Genomic DNA, 21,100 nt, shown 5'->3' on the forward strand with positions numbered 1-21,100 from the left:
AACCAACATGGCGCCAGCCGCGCTTCCCGCCCCGCCCGGCGGCGCCGCCCAACCGGCCGCTCCCGGCGTGCCCCGCGCGGGGCCGGGCCCAGAGCTGCCAAGATGGCCGACTTCGAGGAGCGGGTGTCGGATGAGGAGAAGGTAGGGAGGCGGCCGGGCGGCCGCGGCGGGCTGCTGCCGCCGGCCCGAGGGGAGGGCAGCGGCTGGGGGTGGCGGGGAGGCTCAGCTGGTGCGGCGGGGGTGAGCCTGAGGCCCGGCTTCCCAAAGCCTGGGAGAGCGCGGGCCCCGAGAGCGAGCGGGCCGCCACTTCCCGGGAGTGAAGGAGCGTCCGAACGGGGATCGGCGGCTCCTGGGCGGCGGAGCGCTCTGCGCTTCGATTTCATACAGTCTTAAGGGTGGGAAGGGCCCTGCAGAGCTGCTTCAGCCCCAGCCCCTGCTACAGCAGGTTCCCCTGGCTCAGGGGACACAGGAACGTGTCCAGGTGGGGTTGGAAACCTCCTGAGAAGGAGCCTCCACACCCTCCCTGGGCAGCCTGGGCCAGGGCTCCCTCACCTCAGCACCAAAGGACTTTCTCCTCTTGTTCCAGTGGAACTTCTTGTGTTCCAACTTGTTCCACCTACCCCTTGTTCTGTCAACGGACACTACAGAAAAAAGTGTCACCCTGTTTCCATATTGCCTGGGTGCAGCTGAGGTGCCTCGGCGTGTCTTTGTGTATGGAAAACACGTTTTGTGCTCTTAGGCTGTCTTCTTTTCCCTGGTTAACAAAGTTAGTGACGTCTTCAAAAGGTGCCATGCCACCTCCTCAGTTCCAAAACAGCCTCAAGAGCTTGCTCCAGCTGCTGACAGCAACTTTGATGTGGATCCTACAAATTATACTGGGTGGAAGGGACTAAGTAGAAGCAAATAGGGCAATATTTATTCTAGGAAAAGGAGAAATGAGCAAATTGTTCCTCCTGTAGGAATGTGGGAACATTACAGTCTTAGAAGCAGCGCTGAGTTTCATTTAACAAAGGATTAAGTTGTCTTGTCTGCCAGGTAACACTGGTTACCTACAAACAATACTTCAAAAATCCACCACTACTCTTCATAAATATATTACATTTAGCTTTTTGTGTTGTTTCTGAACATTCTGGAGAGGGCATTAAGGTTCAGAGATCTTCAAGGATCCCACAAGTCTGGAGCCTGCTTTCATTTTTCCCTTCAACTGGCATGTTTTAGGTAAGCTAAGGGAGTCCTTTTACTTTCAGGTCTACTGCAATGTAACCTGTTGACTGCTTAAGTTGACTTTGCCAGCTTAATAATTGAGCAGCTTCCTTCTCAGGCACTTTCCCCATTTCAGAAGCAGGAAGTTCTCTTTGCTAGCGTGGCTCAGTGCTACCTGAAATGGCCACCGTGGCCAGGAAGTAGGTCAGACTGCAGAAAGTCTTCTTTCTGTGCTTCTGCAAACAAACATCCTGCCATCTGAAACAAAACAACTCTCAAACCCAACAGCAATTCAAACCCTTGACATTTAGATCTCATTTATTCTGCAGCCTGTTTCCTGCCCTTCACTCCTGGTTGACTTAAATGCTTTGTGTTTGCTTGCCCCAGGAGAGAGACAGGGCTAGGGATACTTTGTAAAAGTGAACCCTTTTTGCTCACAGCCTTTCATAGAATCATTTCAGCTGGAAGATACCTTTAAGATCATCAAGTCCAGCCTTTATCCCAGCCCTATCAACCACTAGCCCATTTCCCTAAGTGCAACACCCAATGGTGACTCCACCTCCACTTTGCCTTGTTTGTTTTTTATCTTCAGGAAGATCTGTTCATGAGAATCCAGTGACCTAACAGTCATCCTGTTAAAACAGTTTCATGAGGGTTCCACTTCCAATTCTGCAGCCACAACATTGTTACCTCCAGTGACAAGATCTTGCATCTCATGGCTTTTTAGGGACTTTGCTTTCCATATGCTGAAGCCCCTTCTAAAAGGGAATCTGTTCATGTGGGGATTTAATCTGCAGGCTGTGTTTGAGCAGCATCATGCCACAGAGGGGTACATCTCCTCTTATCTGGGCTGTTTAGTCTGGATAAGAGACTGTGGGAGGATCTCATTAATATTTACAAGTATGTAAATGGTGGGTGTCAGGAGGTTGGGGCAGCACTTGTTTCTGTTGTGTCCAGTGATAGGACAAGGGGTGAGGGAAAGAAGCTGGAACATAAAAAGTTCCACTTAAGAGAATCTCTTTTGGTGCTGAGGTGAGGGAGCCCTGGCCCAGGCTGCCCAGGGAGGGTGTGGAGGCTCCTCCTCAAGAGGTTTCCAAACCCACCTGGGCACGTTCCTGTGCCCCCTGAGCCAGAGGAACCTGCTTTAGCAGGGGCTGGGACTGGAGCAGCTCTGCAAGGCCCTTCCCACCCCTACCATTCTGGGAATCTATGATCTTTATAAGCCCTTCAGCACAGTGATACACCTGCACCAATGCTTACACTTGCACTTTCTTAGATAAGCACGTGGTGTCATTTCACAAGTCTCTCAGCCATTTAGGGCTGGTGCTCAGCACTGTCAGCAAATAAAAAGCAGCAGCGTCCCTCTTAATTACTGCTGGGTGGTCTTTATCACCAGCTCAGTTTCTGATAGTGAAATCTAACAAGATCTTGACAACAAAGTGTTCTAATGACAGCACTTAGTAAACATTTTCCAACAGGAAGAGCTGGGTTTTTAGGGTTGCTGTGTACTTACTTACAGCCTTTCCTAAAAGCAGGAACTCAGAGGAAAATGCTTTATCAGTTACACAAGTTACTGGCTTTTGAGGTTTTCATTTGTATCCCACAACTACTTAAGGCACAAAGAATGTGTATATGTGTGTATATACATATATATAAGTAGAGGCTAATTGGGAAGAGTAACTACTTAAGTCATGATGAACATCTATCTCTTGTCTGAAATAGCTGCTGATTTGGAAGATAACCTATTTTTATCCAAAGCTCAGTCCAATTAAGGCAAAGTTGTTACTTGATCCTGTTGAAATAAGGCAATAAACCCCTTGTTTGGAAAGGTGTTTCTTTCCTTTCATGGCTTGCTTTAAATCATTATGTGCCAAACAATACAAACAAGAGCTTCTAATTAAAAGGGGGAAGACTGAGAGAAGCAAGTTATTTCCAGCTCTGGCAAACATTTGGCTGAAGTAGTTGGATATATACACACTCCTTTTACTGCTCCAAATGAAAAGTAATCAGAGTTGTAATGAGCACTGCACTGCTCTGCAGTCATCTTCAGAAAATGCCTCATTGAGCAAGAAAGCCTGATTGCACAGCTTGGTCAGCTGGGAGAAACTTGAGGGGTTTATGATGCTAAGGGAGAGGTTGAAATTGTGACATTTCCTGGTTCCAGTCAACCAAGGTGATTCTGTTCCCTTGAGTCCTGTAAAAACCACACAAGATTTGATTATGAAAACCATAAACTCCTAGTGGTTTCAGCAGAATCAATACCTAGACTGCCTGAGTTCTAACACTGTCTCTTGAATTTCACAGCACAGTGCAGTTTCATTAGTTTTTTATAAAGAATGGGGTTTTTCTTTGCCACCTTCAAAGTTTGCAGACATTCAGCTGTTTTCTTAGAGCTGGCCTTTTCAGTTTTTATTGTCATGCCTGAATTCTTCCACTACCCTGAGAGTTCATGGCTGAACTGCAGCTCAGTTCCCAATAAAACCTGCTTTGGGATGAGAGGAGTAACAGGCCACAGAAGGCACAGGCTGTGAGGGTTAGAAGTCACCAGGGCACCGTTGGAGGATCAAGGCAAAAAACCACCTACTGACATTTGGATGGTTTCCTTTGGGGGCTCTGACTTCTCTGGTTAACTTTGGCTCTTTCCATCAGCTCCCCTGTTTCTTTTGATTGCCAGCTGTTTACTCTGTATCTCCACACCACCTTCTGCTCCCTGAGCACACCAGCAGCTTTTCAAAGTCCATGAGGCATAATTAACTCTGGAAGCAGTCCCATGGCAGCTGATGTAATTGATTTACTGCTCCATTTCAAGAGGGATCAGCCTCTCACCCCTCACACAGCATTTGCTGGGAGTGGTGGCATCTCCTTCAGCCACTCATCAGCAACAACATTGCATCACAGAGAATCCCAGCCTTCTGCAGTGTGTGGCAGACACTCCTCAGCTACCTGGTTGTGCTGAAGGTTAAGCTCTAGTTACACTGACACCTTCACTGCAGTAGTTTTTCACTCTTTATGTACCTTGGCACTGAGGTTTCTGATTACTAGCAGGGTTTGTTTAGGAATCACAGAATCACAAGGGCTGGAAGGAACCTCAAAAGATCATCTAAGTCCAAATCCTCTGCCAGAGCAGAACAGCATTCAGTCTTTAAATAGGTTCATACTATGGAGGTTGTACAGTTCACATTTTAACAGGAGTCCATGTGACATTTGCACTTCTTCCCAAGCACATTTGGGATTATCTTGCTCAGTTCCAGTGAAAAGAAATCAGGTTTAAGTGGTTGTTTCTATTTTGACAATGTGTGCCTAGACTTCTCCCTAAACCTGGCACTTCCTATCACCATCAGAGATGGTTTTGTTGGAGGTTGCTTCAGTGGAGGTTGCAGTATGTATGAACTCAGTTAATCATCTCTTTTTCCTTTAGTTTAATTACCTTTCTGCTTCGTTGTAGGTGCGTATAGCTGCAAAATTCATCACTCATGCACCTCCTGGAGAATTCAATGAAGTATTCAATGGTAAGTGAAGAAGGAAAGATGATCAGGGATGTTTCCTTCACAGTTCATCTATTGTAAGACTCTAAGGTTAAGAATTGGCAAGGGAAAAGCACTCTGACTGAAATGATTTCATCATTTTAACGGGTGTGTTTGTAGAGTTGAAAATGAGATGCATAAAGAGAAACATCTGATCAAAAAAATGCCAATAACCTACCTGGACTCTCTCCTCTCCAGATGTCCGGTTACTGCTCAACAATGACAATCTTCTCAGGGAAGGAGCAGCACAGTAAGTACTAACATTTCAAACACAAGGCAGGTTACCATCAGGGATGCATATGTCTTCTTACACCCATCATTCTGTGCCAAAGAAAGCCATTTGATGTATTGAAAGCAATCTCCTGTAACTCCTTATCCCCCTCCCAACAAAACACATAGTGAAGAGTATGGGTGATTCTTTTTAAAAGCCCTACATTGGAATTTGTGCTACAGAGGCTCTATAAAACTGACAGGAAGGCACCCTGCCAAAAATTTCAACTCTGCAGCAGCAGGAGTGTCTGATCTTGTTGAAGCATGATTTGTAAAGCCAGTGAAGCCTGAAATACTGAGTAATCCTTCAGTCTAGAAAAAGAACTGCTTTCAAAATGTCTTGTTTGCTTGCATAGCCTCAACAAAAGGTGCTTAAAGGTTATTCACACAAGCTTTTTGATGCTAAAAGGTTCCACTTCAAGCTTAGGTGACACATCAGTCAGCAGGTTTTGACACAAGACAATTGTTATAAATATGAGTCCACTCATTTGTTTACCTTGCTGCTAAATTGTAGCTGGGGTGTTGCTGTTCTGCCTTGGCTTGCTCATATTTCCCCAGGCTGCTTGCTGTTCTGCTTTTGAACTCTGTACTTCCCTGGTTATCACTAAACAAGCCTGGCTATAGACCCAGGTTTTTCTAGCTATTGTCAATAAAAGGTACTGAAAACTCCTTTGAAGAGTGCTCCTGTGTATTATTTGCCAAATTAAGTGGAAATTCTCTGTAATACATAACCACACCAGCTGCTTATCCTTGAGTCAGAACTGTGCATGTCCAGCTAAAGTTCATGTTCTTTTCATTCTTGACAGTGCATTTGCACAGTATAACATGGATCAGTTCACTCCAGTGAAGATAGAAGGGTATGATGATCAGGTAAGGGGAAACTCTTTACACTTGGAATTTGTAGCACAGCACTGTGCAAAAGCAATAACAATCTTGTTTCATCAAGATATTGACTAGTTTCAATCTGCTCCCATGTTATCACCTCTCCTCCTTCTCCCACACATCATTCTATTACCAAACCTTTGTTCTTAAAGAAGCAGCATAGGTGAAATGTTCAAGTATTGTGTGATATTACCTTGTTAATTCATTGTTCCTGTGCTGAAGTTCCTGGATTTCTGCAGAGAGTGTGAATGATTAAAGATTCCTCTTCATTTAAAGCTCACTTACAAATCCTTCTGTTGCTACCTGCTCACAGGTAGTAATTGTTAATAGTTTGGGTTGAGTGGGGTTTTTTTAACTTCTCTTCATTTCTAATCCATTCTCAACTACCCTGAAACCCACATTGTAGCTTTGATTATACCAGCAAAAGAGTTGTGGGGGTTTTTGAGAGTAAGCACCTACAGAAGACAGAAAGCTGCCCTGACCATCTGTTCTATTCTCTGAGCCAAGCACTGACCCAGCTTTTCTGGTGTCCCAGACATGTTCATGAGAGGCAGGTATTTTAAGAGAGCTGTCCATAGAAATAGCTTGGACAAGAGAAAGTTACAGTACAACCTTCACAAAATAAAGGATCAAGTTAGTATTTAAGAAGCCAGAGAATTAGGGTGAATGGGACAAAGGAGAAGGAAGGTATGGTGCTGCTTTGCTGTGTGCTTTGTTAGCAGTAGCCACATCTATATACCCTTCTTGACCAGAAAGAGAGCTTTTCCCTCGTGGAACATGGCAATAAATGGTCAATTCCAGGGTAAAATTCTTTGTTTCCTTTAGAAATGGGGAAGGAGAACAAGCAAAATCAACTTTAAAAGCAAAACCACCTGTTTGTAACATGAGGATTGTCCAGCTTTAAATACACACATTGTCCAAGCACAGCCATTGGTGGGACAGGAGACTGAGGACAGAGTTACAGAGTTTACCTGCAGCCTCATTACAATTACAGCTGAAAAACCTTGGGTTGTGTGAAGATAGAGCTCAAAGAAAGAAGCTGTTGAAACACTGATATCATTTCAAATAGGGAAAGCCAGGAACCTGCACATTTACTGCAGCATGGTGTGGCCTCATTTCAACTTCTTTTACAGGTCTTAATCACAGAACACGGTGATCTGGGCAATGGCAGATTTTTAGACCCAAGAAACAAACTGTCTTTTAAGTTTGATCACTTAAGGAAAGAAGCAAGTGACCCCCAACCTGAGGACACAGAATCAGCTTTAAAGCAATGGAGAGATGCCTGTGACAGTGCTCTGAGAGCTTACGTGAAAGATCATTACCCCAACGGCTTCTGTACTGTTGAGTATCCACCTTGTTTCACTGGAAGTTCATTGCTCCACACCAGCCAGTACCTTGAGTGGACTTTGTGCTGGGCAGCAGTGTTTGAATTCTCCATCCTCACTAGGCTTTTTGCTAACTTAGGAATAACAAGTTCCAAAGAGGGGGCAAACATCTTGGGATGCAGACAGTGGGAAAGATGTGTTAGACCTTATTTTTCATAGTCATGACTGCCAAACACCTTCAGTCCTGCAGTGAATTCAAAGGAGGCATTATTTGCATGTATGTGCAAGTGGAGGTGTTGGATGTTGTAATTAGTGGTCTGTGTTCCCAGTGAGACTGCACAACAGCAAACTAACATGATGCTGCTAAGAACAGGAACTAAGAATGGCTTTCCTCAGCTCTTGGGCCTTTTTAACTCTTTTTCTGAACACAGGTTTATGGTAAATCTATAGATGGGCAGCAGACAATTATTGCCTGTATTGAGAGCCACCAGTTCCAGCCCAAAAACTTCTGGTAAGACTATTTCAACACAGTGTCTTTTCTTCCTTTGCTAGTCCTCAAACCAACCCATCCTCTGTTGTCTTCTCAAGTCTGAAGGGCAGGTAGACTTGGGCTTCCCCAGAAGTTGTTTTTCTGTAGTCTCTTCTCCTTGCAGCCCTCTTGGCACTTCCCTAAAGCCTTCAGTGTGGCTACCCAGAGAGAAAGGCATTAGCCAAGCTAGATCCACACCCCCTAACATATTCCAGAGCACACTGGAGCTGGTCTGTACTGGTGCTGCACTGTGTTCAGCTGTGCTTCAGAAATGTCATTCCATGCCATCTAAAAGCACTGTAATATTGGTCATGAGACAAGAGCAGAAACAAGTTGCTCTTGTGAGTTTGGTTCTCCTGGTTGCTGAAGCTCCTTGCAAATCATTTCCACGCTTTGATTGTTCTTAGGAACGGTCGTTGGAGGTCAGAATGGAAGTTCACCATCACACCACCCACAGCTCAAGTGGCTGCAGTGCTCAAAATCCAGGTGAGTGACATCTTTCTGGCAGTACCAGGAGAAGCTGCACTGTGCTTCCCTTACACAGATGCATCTGACTCAGAATGAGGTGCTGAAATCCAGCCCAGATGTCCTTCTGAAGTCGAGATGTAAACTTCAACCCTACAATTCAAGAAATGAATCCTTAAATCTGATGTTTCACACATCACCTACAGTCTGAGCTGTTACAGCATTACCCTACAGGCTTCCAAGCCTGCTTCACTTTATAGGGCTAAAACCTACACCATGAATCCTTTTGTAATTGCTCTTATTTCAACTCTAGGCGTTTACTGCATTAACATAATCTTGAACAGTCTTGACAAAGAATGAAACCTTTTAGAAAGTCCATCCTGCTTTTAGCCTCCACGTAAGCAGAGAAGACTGGCACAACAGCATTGCTGTGCCATTCTGGTAGCATTTGGGGGCTCTAGGGATGCTGAAGTGAGTGGTAATGATAACCTGCATTCTGTCTCTCTCTTCAGGTTCATTATTATGAAGATGGCAACGTCCAGCTGGTTAGTCATAAAGATATCCAGGACTCTGTACAGGTTTCTGTAAGTATGCTAAAAGACTTTTTTTTTCCATGATAAAGCAACTATTTAATCCCTTAAACATCTCCTGAAGCACTCCTGTGACTACACCTGAATGTCATTTGGGGGTGACTGGTCGGTGTCATCAGTGTTTAGAGTCACGTGGGAAACCTTCTACATCAAGTCCTACTCTGTTAGCACAGTCTCTGCTGGAAAACTTCTCTTAAGAGCTTCAGTTGAAGAAGGCAAAATATGCTTTTGTCCTATAGTGCAGTAGAGGGAGCAACAGTCCTAAAATCCCTCATCTATACCATGAAGATCTACTTCCCTCCTGCTCACTAGAGCGCAGCCCTGTTTCAATTTGGAGCACAAGCTCCAGCCAGTACATCCCTCTGTTTTGAGCCTTGGAGACATCAGTAGTAAGTGAAAAAACACCCCAGCTACAAACATGAGGCAGAAGCTGCTGGTGTTATCCACTTTGTCTCTACTCAGCCTGTCATTTGAGGAAACCAAATCTCTTGTGTAGCTTTTGCAAGTTGCTCTCCAACATCTCAATGTGTGTTTTTCCCCTTTCCAGAGCGATGTCCAGACAGCAAAAGAATTTATTAAGATAATAGAAAATGCAGAAAACGAGTACCAGGTAAGATCAGGTTGTTAAATAAACACAGTGGAATCCTGTCTCTGGTTACAGCTGATGGAAACATGGAAAATTGACCCTTAATTCTGCTTCTGGTCTTGACTGTAGGAACCACTTAGAAAAGGACAGTGGTATTTGTCTAAAGAATATAGATGTGAAGCCACGTGTAGTGATGAGGTTTGCTGCAGGGTTATTTGAAAGGGTTACATGGAACAAGTATGGAAGGGCAGTCTGAAATATTTTCCTCTCTGACAGTTACAGTTACTGAGGAGGAAATTTGTGTGACAGCTTTTTCCCCTGCCCCAGCCTGTGTGCAAGGAGCCTCCGTGTAGATAAGCCCAAGGAGACCCAGAGGAGCTGAACACACACTTGCACACACCCTGGTGACTGCGTGATGTATTTAGGCTGTAGTTTGCCTTCACCTTGCACTAAGTGCTTTGTGGCTTACCCCTCATCTTATACCTGCTGTAACTGAAGCTCCTCATTGCAGACAGCCATCAGTGAGAACTACCAGACCATGTCAGACACCACCTTCAAAGCCTTACGCCGCCAGCTCCCCGTCACCCGCACCAAGATCGACTGGAACAAAATCCTCAGCTACAAGATTGGCAAGGAGATGCAGAATGCTTAACGTGGGAGGAAGGAGGAGTAACAAGTGTTTGTGTGCAAAGGAAAGCAAGGAAAAAGGAAAGCAAAATAACCCCCCACCCCAGATGTGGTCTCATGCCAAGTAGATGGTTTCTAAACCAGTGCAGCATTTTTTTTCCCTAGGGCTTTCAAAGTTAACAGGTTTTCTGGCCTCAGAGAGAACTGTGGAACAAATAGTGTTGTCTGTGTGTTTTGTGTTTCCTGATGCATAAGCCCTCCCTGTCCTGTCTGCATTTACTCGTAGGTCATTTTAATTAAGCCCCATCCATTGTTCAGCAGTAGCTGTTTTCAATCACTTTGATTGTACTGGTTGGAAAACTTCCTAGCTGGAAAAGCCCTATTGTAAATACAGCTGAGGGTGCAGAACATTCCCTTCACCCACCTGCAGCACTCCAGGTACTCCAGTAGGTTCCTCACATCTGCCAACGGCTCCGGGCGCTGCAGGACAGACCCGCTGCAGGAGACAGCAGCTCCTCTAGCCACAGTGCTGACCTCCACGAAGCAAAAAGCCTGCAGGGTTAGATTTTACCACATGAAATGAGTTTACAGGATCCTTTACAGAAATCCCTGCACAGCCAGCTCTGCCAGGGACTAATTTATTTCCTTCCCTAGCCTGAAGATTTGAGGCACGTTTTCTGCTCCCCCCCTCCCGTGTGCACGGTTATCAGCCAGCTGCATCTTTACCAGTTTCTGTGTTGCATCACTGCTGATCCATGTAGGCTGGAGGGTGATTAAAAGTGCAAATGTCTACAGAACAATAAGTATGTTGTGCTTTCATGCTTTGTGGCAGGATTCCTAGAGTTTGTATCACAGGTGTATGGATGGTGTAACAAAATAAACTTGCACCACAGTGAGATTAAAAACAACCCTTTCCATTTTGTCTCAGTTGTGGGCAGTTTCTTACTTGAAGGGGATTTGGGAATTGATCCTTTCCTTGCTCTGTGCTACTCTTGTTTTCCCCTGTAAAATCAAAACTAGGAGTCCCAGCAGCATCTCATAAAAGAGACTGAAGAGGTAGGTGTCTGCCTTTCTCAAACAGAACATGGATTCACTGCAGAATGAAACCCCTTTGGTGAGTTCACTTGGCTTGCTTTGCACTGGGTTATCCCTGGGCCTTCTGGGTTCTGGTTTTAAACTGGCCAACGTCTTCCTGCTGTTACATGCACAGAGAAGGGGGTTGGGGAGATGGGGATGGGGCTGGCTGAGTGTCACCTTCAGGTTTTGCACAGGAATGCCACAAAATCAGTGTGTCTGTGCTTTGTGAGAAGTGTTGTCTAAATAAGATCTATTTGTATTTGCTGTAGGGAGTGACCACGAGTCCCACAGGCACCCTCTGTATCAAACAGCCCCGTGGAAATACACCCATCTGTGTTTTAACCACACTTGTGTCTGTTTGGTGGTTTTGCTTCTGTTTAAGGTTGATGTCCAGAGAGCAGCCTGAACACAGGAGTTCCACCCCAGTACACACACCAGGGAACTGGGAGTCTACCAACTTCCACATTAAAAAGTCACACTGCTCTAATCAGAATCATTTCAGTGGGAAAAGCCCTTGAAGTTGCTGCAGTCCCAGCCCATCCCAGCCCAGCACTGACCCCTGGCCTTCAGCACCTCAGCTCCACGGCTTTGGGGTTCCTCCAGGGCTGGGCACTCCCCCAGCTCCCTGGGCAGCCTGGCACAGGGGCTGACACCCCTCTCAGGGAGACAGTTCTGCCTCAGCTCCAACCTCAACCTCCCCTGGGGCAACTTGAGGCTGTTCACCTCCATTCCCTCAGCTGCTCCCCAGCACACTTGTGCTCCAGCTCCTTCCCCAGCTCCACTGCCTGCAGCTGAATGTACTTCAGCCCAGAGAAAACAGCAGAGGAGGTTTTTTGCACTCACTGTCTGTGTCTTTAACTCCCTCACCTCTTTGTGCTCAGCTGCCTTTGAAGGCTTTGCACACACTGAGCTGCTCAAGGGCAGCTTCTGCCAGGGGGTGTTTGTAGGAAGGGTGTCCTCTCTGTCCAAAGCACTGCAGGGAGATGGAAGGTTGTGTGCATGAGCACCTAAGCTGCTGTGGTGTGTGGCTGTGGTCCCAGCCAGACAAGCACTGCAGCAATTCCAAGAATGTGATGCTGAAGCAGAGCCCAAGATAAGGCTGTGCACACAACACAGCTTTTATCTGCCTCAAGGCTGGGCTCTGCCCACTCCAGGTTAGTGACACTTGTTACAGCCTTAAGACTGTTTCTGTTTCTTTGTCCTTCTCCAAATCTGTCCCTAATCATCCTTTCAGTCTCCTGGTCCTTCTCCCCCACCAACCTTCTCTACAGCAGCCTCAGCTGTCTCAGTCCTGGCCCCTTCCCAGCTCCTATGTCTTCCCTGGAAAAGCAGCACCCTTGGGATCTCCCCCCACCTTGGGGCACAGAGCCCAGCAGCGATTTGTGCCCAGAGGAATTCTCATCCTTAAACCTCAGTCTGCTGCCAACTAGAACTTTCAGCAGACTTTGACCAGCTCCAGAGCAACATGGATCCTGGGCTGGCTCTTTGGAAGCACACAAAAGTCAAAGGCTGACACCAGGTGAATGACAGGTAGAAGGCACTTGCAGCTTGGCTGAGCCAGGGACAGCAGCACACCAAGGAAAGAGTTTTCCCATCTCTTTGCAAGACCAAAGCTAAAAGCTGCAGGATTCTACCTGTAATATATGAAAGGCTTACAAGCAATACCTGAGTTTTTCAAGCCCCAGAGCCCTCCCACAACCCTGGAAGGGCCTGACAGCATCAGCCACCTCTGCATCATCAGCAGAGCTTGAGCCAGGCTAAAAGCCAATCCCAGCTAAGGAAAAACACCAGACTTACCCCAACGTCCTTGGGCCACAGACAAAGCAAAAGCAGCTCCCGAGCAGCACCATGAGCAGCCCCAGCCAGTTCACAGAAGCAGGTCAGGGATCACCATCCTCACCAGGCAGGCTAGAGGCTGGACACACAGCAAACCAGAGACACAGGCACCAACCCTCGCTGCTGCTGCTGCCGCGTTCACCGGGCAGCACAGCCGGGCCCCTCTCCCACCCCCCTGAGCCGTCTCTCACACCACCCCGGGCTCGATGGCAACTAGCCCAGACCTTTGGCACTCGCCACTTCAGCTTCTCCCGACCCTGCAACCTCAGCCCGCTTCGGGCGCTTATTTGCTCCTGCTGGGGTAGCCCGGGAGGGGAAAGGGGAGAATGTTTGTGCATCCCTCGGGGTCCCAGCACGCAACCACTCAGGGCAAATCCTCGCCACTCTGCGTGGTGCCAAGTCCCGGACCAGGCTCATCCCGGGACGATGCTGCGGGGCAGGAGCCGCCTCCGCTCCCCCCCCGCCCCGTCCCCAGCCCCGGGCGGGCGGGTTCGCAGCCCGAACAGCCCCTTTCACTTTCGTTTCTCCTCTCACAGGACCAGCAACGGAACAGCCCGACACACCCCAGCCCAGCTCAGCCCTACACACGTCAGCATAGCCCCGAACAGCTCGGCACAGCTCGGTACAGCCATGCCGCGGTTCAGCGTGTCCGAGACCAGGCGGTGGGGAGAGCAGTTCGTGCAGTTCCTGCAGGACACAGCCCGGGAGCGGGAGAACCGGCGGGACACGCTGCGCAGCATCTACAACCTGGAGTTCCGGGGCAGGTGAGAGCCCTCGGCCGGACCCGGGCAGCATCACCCGGGGTGATCCCCACAGACAGCATCACCCGGGGTGATCCCCCCAGACGGCATCACTCGGGGTGATCCCCCCAGACGGCATCACCCGGGGTGATCCCCCCAGACGGCATCACCCGGGATGATCCCCCCAGACGGCATCACCCGGGGTGATCCCCACAGACGGCATCACCCGGGGTGATCCCCCCAGACGGCATCACCCGGGGTGATCCCCACAGACGGCATCACCCGGGGTGATCCCCACAGACAGCATCACTCGGGGTGATCCCCACAGACGGCATCCCTGGTCCCCCCAGTCAGCATTCCTAGGGCTTCATGTAGGGGGTCAGGCCAACTCCAGCCAGGAGCTGTGTGAAAGTGGTAATGGGAAGCAAGTAGAGTCTTCAGGGGCTCTCCTTTATCACCTGGCAGGGTGGGATGGAGGAGAATGGTGCTTTCCCAGCAACAAGGACCACCTGGAGCAGTTAAACCCAAATGCAGGGGCACTGTTCTTTCCAAGCTCAGAGCAAAGAGCAGCATTGCTGGGGCCACCCGTGTCCTGCTGGGTTGTGGATGCAGCAAGATGCAGAGCTAACTCTCCAGACACCATCCCTGTGTGCCCCTCAAACCCCTCCATCTCACCACAGCTCTGCTGGCATGTTCCCCAGCTGCATGAGTCCCCCAGCAGCTACCTGGACACAGCCTCAGACACTCGTTGCCTGCCACGCTCTCCACCTCACCCTCCTGACACTGGTCACGCTGGCCCTTGTGCAATGTCACCACTGTTAATCATTGCCAAAGCCAGGGTTCAGGCTGGCAGCAGGCTGTGGGACGTGCCCTGGGATGCAGCAGGACATACCTGGGGAGGCATCTTGGAGGATCTGTGGGGCTGACCCCTCTGAATGGCCTCTTCTGTGGAGGATCTGGGGTCGAGGATGTGTCCTTGCCCTGCTGCTGCTTGAGCACTGGCAGGGAGAGGGCTGTCAGGGTCAGACAGGAATGGTGTAGCACAGCTGGAGTGGCCATGGTACAGCTGTAACAACTGTGCCACAGCTTAGCTGCCTGTGCCCCTGGCAGCCCAGCTGTGCTCCAGCCCACACAGAAACCTCTCATCCTTTTCTGTGCAGGGTTGACATAAAACTGCCCAACTTCTCCTGCATCCTGTACGCGCTGAAGGTGACTCACCAGGCAGAAGTGCAGAGAGAGTTAGTGCACTTCAAGAAGGTGAGAGATGCCCCAGGCTGGGGCAGCACAGCAGCTCCCACAGCCCCTGGGAATGGCTCTGTAGGAGCCCCTGACCCTCAGCAATACCCTGGGGTCATGCTGATGCTGAGTGCCCCTTGCAGGAGAGGAGGCGTGTGGTGGTTGCAGATCAGTACCGGAGACCCAGGACATTGGCATCTGCATCTGCATCTGCCTCAGGGCAGCAGCCCAGCTCTGCATCTGCATCTGCCTCAGGGCAGCAGCCCAGCTCTGCATCTGCATCTGCATCTGCATCTGCATCAGCCTCAGCACAGCAGCCCAGCCCTACATCTACATCTGCATCTGCATCAGCCTCAGCACAGCAGCCCAGCTCCAGTCAGCCAGCGGGCCAGAGCCGTGCCAAGAAGCGGTACGACCAGCAACACCCTGCCCACGCCTGCCCTGGCACAGCCCCAGGGACTCCCCACCCTGCCCTGGGACAGCCCCAGGGACTCCTCAGCCTGGTTAGGAAAGCCTGATCCTCTCTTCCCCCAGGGATGAGTTCATCTGTGGGAAGCACGGGGTAGAGGTCGTGTCAGAGCACGACCAGGGCAACGGGCACATCCGCTTCCCCGTGGTGCCCAGTGAGCCTCGGCACGTGACCCTCGTGGTGCAGAACCGTGGGGCAGAGGCTGTGACACTGCAGCAGCATTTTCTGCTCCAGCAGTCGTGGGAGTTCTCTGTGGATGAGCAGGGGGTGACACAAGGCCAGCCCCTGCTGCTGCACCCAGGTAGGGCCCCAGCCCCTGCTCCACTCCCTGCCCAACCTGAGGAGATGTAGGACCCAGCTCTCACCTCTCTGCCTCACAGGTGGCAGGTACCCCATGAAGGTGAAGTGCCTGGTCACCTGCAACGGCTGCTTCCACGCTGTGATGGTCTTCAAGTTCACCAAAGAGCCAGATGGGTCCTTCATGATGGGGCGCTGGATCGCTGCTGTTGCTGAGAGCCAACTGGCCCAGGACCTGGGGCCCTCAGCACCTTTCCAGCCATACCAGGCCAGCCTCCAGCGCCCTGTTACTGTTGTCATCGAGGAGGGCATCCCTCCAGACAGGTACTGAGAGGGGTCACCTGCTGCCAGACTGCCTAGAGGGTTCAAGGCTCAGCTGCTTGGGAAGTGTGGCAGTGCCTCATCCCCACGCCACGGCCGGTGGCAGAGGGCTGGGGACACGCTGCTCACTGGGGATCCAGCCCCTGCAGCACTCTTGTCCCTTTCTCCCAGCTCCCTGAAAAGTGAACTGGAGAGGGAAATCCCTCTGAAAACCTACCAGTACCCCAAGAGCCTCAAGGACACCATCCTGGCTGGATCCAACAGCGGCTCCAGCTGGGCTACCATGCAGTGAGTGCTGTGGGGTGAGGGCAACGCTGCCCATCCCTGCACCTCCCACCCACAGCACTGTGATGTCCCTGCTGCCCACAGGTCACAGCTGGAGGCCCCCCTGCAGACTGGGAACTACCAGCAGAAGTTCCAGCTGCTGCTGCAACTGGAGGAGATCCAGATGGAGGTGGACATCCGTCGCTACGACATGCAGGACGTGTCCATGGTGCAGGACAGGGGGCTGCTGGCCCTTGACGTGCGTATGGGGAGCTGGGGGGGGGTGTGCAGGAGGGCTGCCAGGGCTCTCAGGGTGCCTGGCATCACCATCACCATTGGCACAGGTGCCCGGTGTGGCTGAGAACCGCCCGTCTGTGCTGAGGGGCGACCATCTCTTCGCCTCCCTGAGCAGCGAGCGGGAGCACTCCCCGCTCGTCCGGTACAAGGGCTACGTGCACAGCGTGGAGCTGGAGAAGGTCAGGCTGGGCTTCTCCTCCAAGTGAGTGGTGTCCAGCCCTGGCCAGGCTCAGATGTGCCAAAGGCCAAGGTGGGAAGGGTGAGGGAAGGTGTGGGTCCCTGGGTCCCACTCACACTGCTCCTTCCTAGGCTGCAGAGGAAGTTTGTGAACAACATGAAGTTCGACGTGACCTTCACCTTCAACCGGCTGCCGCTGCAGGTCCAGCACCGGGCTGCAGAAATGGCCATCAAGTGTGGCTTGTCCAGCCTCCTCTTCCCCTCTGCCTCCTGCCACAAGTCTCTCTTCACAGGCACCTTCCAGCCCCGGTGAGTCCCTGTGCCTGCAGGACAGAAGGGATGGATGGGCACAGGAGGGGACGGGCAATGGAGGTGGACAGGGGATGGATAGGGGCAGGAGGAGATGGATGGGGATAGGAGGGGATGGATGGGACAGGGAGGTTGGATGGGGACAGGAGGGGATGGATAGGGGCAGGAGGGGAGGGATGGGGACAGGGGGATGGATGTGGACAGGAGGGGATGGATGGGGACAAAGGGGATGGATGGGGACAAGGGGGATGGATGGGGACAGGGAGGGTTGGATGGGGGCAGGAGGGGTTGGATGGGGATAGGAGAAGATGGATAGAGACAGGAGGGGATGGATGGGGATAGGGGGATTGGATGGGGACAGGGGAGGTTGGGGACCCATCACATTCAGCCTCTGCTCCCGCAGGTGGTTCGACCGCAAGCTGCAGGCCAATGAGGAGCAGTGCAGAGCTGTGACACAAATTGTGATGGGCATGTCCAGGCCAGCCCCATACCTCATCTTTGGCCCTCCTGGGACTGGCAAGACAGTCACGGTGGTTGAGGCCATCAAGCAGGTGAGTGGCCAGTGCCCAGCCCCAGCCCCAGGCATTGCTGGCCTGTGGGGCTCAGTGCCATTGCTCCCTGCTCTCACCCAGGTGTGGACGTGCTTCAAGGACGCCCGGATCTTGGCCTGTGCCCCGTCCAACAGTGCTGCAGATCTGCTGTGCCAGCGCCTCATCAAGGACATCGCTCCCCGCCACATCTACAGGGTCCTGGCCAGCTCCAGGAACTACCAGGAGGTGCCCACTGATATCAGGGTATGGCCCTGCCACTCTGTCCTGGTCCCCCCTGGCATATCTGTGCTGGCAGTGCCTCCAGACAGCAGAGTTGTAGAGTCAGAGAATCATTTGGGTTGGAGAAGCCCTTGAAGCTGCTGCAGTCCCAGCCCTGCCCTCACCCTGCCCAGCCCAGCACTGACCCACAGCCCTCAGCACCTCACTTTGGGATCCCTCCAGTGCTCCCCTCAGCTCCCTGGGCAGCCTGGCACAGGGGCTGACAACCCTCTCAAGGAAAAAGTTCTTCCTAAGAGTCTCATCCTGTGTTTCAGCCCTGCTGCAACTGGGACAACGAGCAGAGCTGCTACGTGTACCCGAGCAAGGAGTACCTGGGGCGTTACCGGATCCTCATCACCACGCTGGTGACAGCAGGAAGGTTGGAGGAGCTGAGATTGTCCCCATCACCCCCTGGGCTGCCCTGTGAGCAGCCTGTGCTGGGCTGCAGGGGAGGGATGGTGGGCAGCAAGGAGGAAAGCCAGGGGAGGAAAGATGGCCAGCCAGGGCAGGGATGCTGAGGTAGCCTCACTCCACCTCTCCTTCCAGGCTGGTGTCAGCCAACTTCCCCTCAGGGTTTTTCTCCCATGTATTCATTGATGAGTGTGGCCAAGCAGTAGAGCCAGAGAGCGTGGTGGCCATTGCAGGTGAGTGGTCAAAGCTGCTGTCTTGGGGACCAGCATTTCTACATGGCCCAAGGTTCTCCCCTGTGCCCTGCTGAGCTCTTTTTGTGCCCAGGGATCCTGACTGCCATGGACCAGAAGACCAACCCCAATGGGGGGCAGCTGGTGCTGGCAGGAGATCCCCAGCAGCTGGGCCCCGTCCTGAGGTCACCACTGGCCATGGAGCATGGTTTGGGTGAGTAGGGAGAGGGGGAGGAGCACTGGCAGCACCCTGGTGCCCAGCAGCCTCGCAGAGAGCCATGGTGGGGTCTCACTGGGTGCAGGCACCTCGTTGCTGGAGAGGCTGATGCTGCACAACCCCCTGTACAAGAAGTCAGACAGAGGATACAACCCACAGTTTGTCACCAAACTGCTCTGGAACTACAGGTAGGGACGAGGCCAGGCTGGGATGGGGCTGCTCTGCCCAGCACAGCTCAGGGCAGGATCTGGGAGCGTGCTGGGGCTGCATGGCATCCACCCTGGGCAATGTCCTGCCTCTGCCAGGTCCCACGAGGCCATCCTCAGGATCCCCAACGAGCTCTTCTACGACAGCGAGCTCAAAGCTTACGAGGGCGACGAGCTGGATGTCCGGAGTCTGTATTGCAACTGGAAGGAACTTCCCACCAGAGTGAGCAGGGGCAGCAGGGACAGGGACCAGAGCAGAGGAGACCATGAACCACAGGCAGAGCAGAGCCTAATGCTCTCCATCCCCAGGGCTTCCCCATCATCTTCCACGGGGTTTGTGGGGAAGACCGGCGAGAAGCCAGGAGCCCCTCGTTCTTCAACACAGCCGAGATCGAGGTGCTGGTCGACTACGTCAAGAAGCTGCTGCAGAGCCAGGGCAAGAGGGGCTGCCCCAACATCTCACCCAAGGACATTGGCATCATCTCTCCCTACAGAAAGCAGGTGAGGGGGATGGCTCTGGAGGAGCCAGGGGCCAGGGGGGCAGTGGGACGAAGGGCAGCCCTGGGGCTGGCTCGTGAGGACGTCGCTGTGGCAGCTGGTGCTTCCCCACAGGTGGAGAAGATCCGGAGAGCCATCACCTCCCTGGACAGGGACCTGCGGGCGCTGCCAGACATCGGCCTGCTGAAGGTACAGGGTGGAGGGAGCCCACCCTGACATGGGCAGAGGGACTCTGCCAGTCCCAGCCCCTCACCTCCTGCCCCTACCCCAGGTGGGCTCCGTGGAGGAGTTCCAGGGCCAGGAGCGTCTCGTCATCCTCATCTCCACGGTACGCAGCAGCACCCAGTACTCCCAGCTCGACCAGAAGTTCAGGCTGGGTTTCCTGAAGAACCCCAAGGTACCAATGATGCCCCTTGGCACCCCCAACTCCCCTCCTGTGTCCCACAGCCAGGCAGAGCTGCTCTGGTTGCTTGGTCCCACACCAGAGCTACCTGCACTGGGGAGGGCACCAAGAGGTGCTGCTGCAGGGTAAAGCCCTCGCTCTTGTTCTCTTTCCAGAGGTTCAATGTGGCCATCACCAGGGCCAAGGCTCTGCTGATCATGGTGGGGAACCCAGCCGTGCTCTGCAAGGACCAGCACTGGCAGAGGTGAGTCTTTGGGCAGGGTTGGAGGACCTGGGATTGTCCAGAGGCTGTGCCTGGTCCCCTCTGCAGATGATGCTCACAAGCACCTGCCTTGTGCTTCCCTGGCATCTGTGGCAGTGAGGCCAGTGAGGATGATCGTGGGCAGTGAGGCCAGTGAGGATGATCGTGGGCAGTGAGGCCAGTGCAGTGAGCATCATTGTGGCCAACGAGGCCATTGTGTGCAGCGAGGCCATTGCCAGCTCCTGCCCACGTTCCTCTCACTCTGTGCCCACAGGTTCCTCAGGTACTGCAGGGAGAAGGGTGGCTACACAGGCTACCCCTACGAGGAGCAGAGCCAGGCACAGGATGGCCTTGCCAACGAGCTCCAGGCGCTGCACCTCGGCGAGTAGCAGGGAGGTGAGCGGAGCTGGGAGCTGCTGGCACAGCGGGGCAGGGGCAGGAGCCAGGGGCTGCGTGTTTGAGGGCACTGGGATGCTTCTCCTGCAGTAAGATGGGGCTCAAGATAGGTTTGGGGGCTGCCTGTCCCCTCCCAGTCAGGGGCCAGCTCTGCCATGAGGTTTCTCTGCAGGAAACCCACCTGGGGAAGGAGAAGCCCGGTGCAGCTCCAGCCTCCCTCAGCCTGTCCCTGGCCTGCAGCAGCCGCCTGCTCCCCTCACCTCAGCCATCCCTGTGGAGATGGAGCCAAGCCCAGCAGGCAACAGGGTCCTGCCAACCTCTGGTGCCAGCCAAGCCCCCACAGTCCACCCATCTCCCCTTGCAGAGCGGAACAGGGCCCACTCTCCACTTTAAATGGTCGAAACCCGATTCTCTGTGGTCTCACCGTTCAAGGGCTGGCTTAGGCGAGGGTGCAGCCTCTGCAGGGCATCACTGGGTGGGCAGAGGAGCTCAGGGCTGCTGTGCTGGGTGACTGGTGTGCAGGCCATCAGCAGGGCACCTGGGCAACCCCTGGCCTCACAGCTGGCAGATACACTTCACTGTTTTTTTTCCCCCTGGAATAAATGTTTATAGAGAAAAACTGTGCACTGATGTTGAGTCCTGAGCCTTGCTGCCACAGCTGAGAC

General features: G+C 52.3%; 2 protein-coding genes across 2 annotated transcripts; both read left to right on the forward strand.

The window, feature by feature from the left end:
• Nucleotides 1–61: 61 nt before the first annotated feature.
• On the forward strand, nt 62–10,924 carry CAPZA1 (capping actin protein of muscle Z-line subunit alpha 1). Its single transcript, XM_062013524.1, has 10 exons — nt 62–141; nt 4,649–4,712; nt 4,926–4,977; nt 5,804–5,867; nt 7,013–7,219; nt 7,636–7,715; nt 8,141–8,219; nt 8,711–8,782; nt 9,336–9,398; nt 9,886–10,924. Exons 1-10 carry the CDS (start codon nt 103–105, stop codon nt 10,024–10,026), a joined length of 861 nt encoding a protein of 286 aa, XP_061869508.1. The 5' UTR covers nt 62–102; the 3' UTR covers nt 10,027–10,924.
• A 2,534-nt stretch (nt 10,925–13,458) lies between these two features.
• On the forward strand, nt 13,459–21,054 carry MOV10 (Mov10 RNA helicase). Its single transcript, XM_062013800.1, has 22 exons — nt 13,459–13,678; nt 14,815–14,911; nt 15,034–15,299; nt 15,425–15,660; nt 15,740–15,980; nt 16,149–16,265; nt 16,347–16,500; nt 16,586–16,740; nt 16,848–17,024; nt 17,428–17,575; nt 17,657–17,818; nt 18,109–18,212; nt 18,380–18,477; nt 18,569–18,688; nt 18,777–18,879; nt 18,997–19,120; nt 19,207–19,398; nt 19,510–19,584; nt 19,667–19,792; nt 19,954–20,042; nt 20,314–20,435; nt 20,608–21,054. Exons 1-21 carry the CDS (start codon nt 13,545–13,547, stop codon nt 20,426–20,428), a joined length of 3,033 nt encoding a protein of 1,010 aa, XP_061869784.1. The 5' UTR covers nt 13,459–13,544; the 3' UTR covers nt 20,429–20,435; nt 20,608–21,054.
• Nucleotides 21,055–21,100: the final 46 nt, after the last annotated feature.

This window comes from Colius striatus, chromosome 22 (assembly GCF_028858725.1).
Source record: "Colius striatus isolate bColStr4 chromosome 22, bColStr4.1.hap1, whole genome shotgun sequence".
Lineage (NCBI taxonomy): Eukaryota > Metazoa > Chordata > Aves > Coliiformes > Coliidae > Colius > Colius striatus.